The sequence below is a fragment of the Gossypium arboreum genome, chromosome 10, assembly GCF_025698485.1.
Source record: "Gossypium arboreum isolate Shixiya-1 chromosome 10, ASM2569848v2, whole genome shotgun sequence".
Lineage (NCBI taxonomy): Eukaryota > Viridiplantae > Streptophyta > Magnoliopsida > Malvales > Malvaceae > Gossypium > Gossypium arboreum.
The window spans coordinates 45012214-45016026 of record NC_069079.1 but is presented as its reverse complement, the minus strand read 5'-3'; the positions used below and the strand labels follow the sequence as shown (position 1 = coordinate 45016026).

General features: G+C 30.7%; 1 protein-coding gene across 1 annotated transcript; it reads right to left on the bottom strand.

The window, feature by feature from the left end:
• Positions 1–1329: 1329 nt before the first annotated feature.
• Positions 1330–2916, bottom strand: LOC108487942 (probable xyloglucan galactosyltransferase GT15). The gene has a single exon (XM_017792275.1). The coding sequence runs from the start codon at positions 2914–2916 to the stop codon at positions 1330–1332; it is 1587 nt and encodes a 528-aa protein (XP_017647764.1).
• Between the last annotated feature and the right edge of the window lie 897 nt (positions 2917–3813).

Here is a 3813-nt window from a genome sequence, read left to right as displayed (position 1 = left end):
TATGTTGTGTTAAAGCTTATATCTTCTTTTTATCTAAAAGAAAAATTGAAATGTTATGTTGCTCTTCATTATTTTTATTCTGCAATGTAAATAGAAGCAAATTTTAGTTATAATTTGAATATACCTTGGTATATTTTAACAAGTATTTAGAATATCCAATTGGAAGTTTGGGGTTCAACTAGTATGTTTGTTAAACCTTAAATTATAATGCTACGTTTAGTGAGAGTATTGTTTTTTTTCACATGTTTTAATTATAAATTAATTATAAATTAAATACAATTAGTAATTATTAGCCACTAACATGACTTGTTTGTGGCAAATAGAAGGAAAAAGTTTTGCTTATTTTGAAGATATATTATCTTTTACAAGAGCTTTTATTCATCCTTGTAATTTTTGTACTAATTATTTTTTATGTTATGTGTAACAATTTTAACACATATATTTAATATGTTTTTTTTTCTTATGTTATTACACTTGTAATCTAATGTAGCATAAATAATTACCGGACAACATGTTTCCATTATTGAATTGTGCTTCTTTGCACAAATTTTGTAAAGATTAAATTCTAATATTAATCCTGTACATTATGAAAGTCATGGATTTAGTTTTTATGTTTTAATTTGGTTCTTTTAGTTCCTATACTTTTTAATTTTAAAAGTTCAATCATTAGCAAACGATAATTGTTAAATTCATTAAATTTGATATTTTCAAAATATTATGTAGTACACATATTATCATATACGTAATGACATACTTGTTTGTTATTTTCGCATATTACTAATTTTTTTAAACCGGACTGATGGTCGAACTGGTCAGGCCATCGGTTCGCCAATCGGTTCAATCGGTCCAATTAAATAATTATTAAAAAATTTAAAAAAATAATAACAAAATACAATATTTCGATTCAACTGCTTGGTTCAATTGGTTTTTTACCTGTATCGGTTCCCGATTCAATCAATTCAATGCTCCTCTCTAGATCAATACCCGATCGGTTTGGTTCTGTTCAAATAACATTGTATATTACTTACTAAAAATCCAATTAATAGATTAACAAATATTATTTGCCTTAAGATTGAAATTTAAAAATTCAAAAATATAGGGACTTACAATGATCTAATTGAAGAATATAGGCTAAATCTATAATTGTACACATAGTACATGACTAGTAATTAAATTTAACTAAACAAATTAAATTGCTACTATTTAGGTTAAGATTGAAATTTTAAAATTTAAAAAGTGTAAAGATTAAAATAGATGGATTAAATTTTAACTTTGACAAACTAGAATTTAAACTTGAAAGCATGCAACACTCAAGTTTCAATACACTAATCAAATGCCACATCCCCTTAATGTCTCTATTCTTTTCAAAACTCCCTTGATTGCCAAATCAAATGCATCATCTTCAGTACTCTCCAATCTAGATCGTCCATCGGCATATATAATCCTGGGAATCAATCTTATCACCTCTTCTCTCATTGACAATTCATCGTCGTTGGAAACTTGAAGCAATGTCTCGTCAATTCTGGCTTTTCCCGATCTCAAACCTTTTGCCGATATATATACAGAATACTTGGTGTAATTATTTGGTAAATGCCATAAATATTGTGTGTAAGCACTCCCTGGATGGAAGAACACCGGGATACAACCAGCTAAAATGGAATCAAATGTAGATTTTCTCGTTAATGAATCCCCTGGTGGTTGTAAGCAGAAGATTGACCTTCCAAATAAGTTCATCAAGTTCAACGGATCATCACATTTATGTCCCACTGAGTTACAGTCGAGTAATTTGCAGAGCTTTGAAGCTTGGCAATGGCGGATGATCTCATTCCTTGTTGATTTCTTTTGTCGGTTTCTTGAGCCACCTGCGAAAGAGAATGAGTATGACCTGTTTTGGGTTCTCATTAGATTCTGCCATTGAAGAACTTGATCACCTGTTGAAGGATGGAAGCTAGTCGGGTATGGAACAGCTATTTCGTTTTCCCATGGACCTGATTCGATTGTTAACATCGACATGTTCTTACAGTCTGGTAAGAATCTGAAGTTGCTTCCCCATTCAGATTTTCTGTCGGATTTTCTCCTGAAATCACGAGCAATCCTACCGGAAACCAAGAAATGATCTTTACCCGACATGGATTTCCATTGGGGTCTTTGTTTAAGCCAATTAATCAAATCAAAACCCGAGGAAACTCTCATGGAAGCATTGAATCCCCATAGATAGTGACGAAGATCCAAACCAGCATAATACGGGACGAAAATGGCAGAAGCAACGATTGAATCATTAGTTAAACACTTGTATTTCTTCATCCTATTATGGAAAATAACTTCTAATATGAATTGATTCGTCGAAAACCAATTGCTGTTCCATATATCCGAAGTGTCAGAGTTTTGAATCTGAGGACCAATACCAGAATTTTGTACATATACACACATACTGGTTTTATCAGTGGGCCTTGTAAGAATCTGACAGTTGGTGAGCAAATCTTGATTGAATCGCTTGGGAAGATCATGGATATAAATATATCGACCCAAGCATGAATCTTGACTTGAACTTTCACCAACTAAACTACGAATCTTCTTCTTGGAGTGGTGGTGTGATGAAGTTGGAGCATCCATTGAAAAGAACAGGTGATGAAGAAGGATTAATACAACAATGGAAAATATAAGAAGAAACCACAAATATGTGCTGTAATTTGTTCTTCTGCACTGGTTTCTCCATTTGCTTATGATGGGTTTTCCAACACAAAACTCTCTCATCAGTGCATGGAATTTCATTGCAGTCAAGGGGATGAAGAGATGAAAGAAAAAAAGAAATGGCTTGTTTACAAACTTGAGGATGCCTCGAGCTATTGAAAACGGCAGCCAATGTTTCATAAATTCTTCTTTGAACGAAAATCCGGCCTGCATTCCTGCCCACATCCCTGCCCCGTGCAAAATTTCCTTTAAATTTTTTTAAGCATAGTTGTTGATACCGTTGGTACCTCCGTCTGGAGTAAAGGAGAAAACCAGTTGATCCGTGAATTGGTATGAACTGATTGAACAGTAATAATGAGCCTGGGATGGCTGGTATGGCTTTCGAATGGGAACTGGGGCTCCATGTCTGCTTTGCACCACCAGATGCTGTCTTGAGGGTTTTGCATAATGATGATATAGGGGCAGCATTGCCTTTGTTCTCTGTGTTGTTTACAAAATAAATAAATAAATAAACTTGAGAAGATTAAAATAAGAAGATAAATGTTTTTCAATATACTTGAATGCATGTATTTTTATATGGACAATAATATTGATGTCAAGCATCAACTAAGCTAAGGTTCTATGAATTGAGTTTTCTTTCTCCTCAAATTATATTTTATTTTTATATTTTACATTATATTTTTTTAATGGTTATGTTTTATGTTTATTCTTTAGGTATAAAATATATAATATATAATATTTCATGTATAAATAATATATATACATATATTTAAATTTTAACTGAGTTAGTATCACGAATCAATTGAATGTCAAGTCAATTGGAAAATTATTGAAAAATCATTCATTTTATAAAGTAAGTTATATTATTAAGATATTTTTATATTTTTATAAATCAATAAAAATAATGCACAGTAATATTTGAACTTGAGACATAACTATTGTTAAATATTTGATTTTATCATTTTAATTAAAACTTTTTATGTAAATATTTAATATATTTATTAATTATTTTTTTCACCAGATTCCGAGCTATAATCTAATAATATATTTATATTTAACCATTCTAACTTATCTTTTAAAAATAAAACTAACTATTTTTTTCCAAATGTATTTTCCTCAATT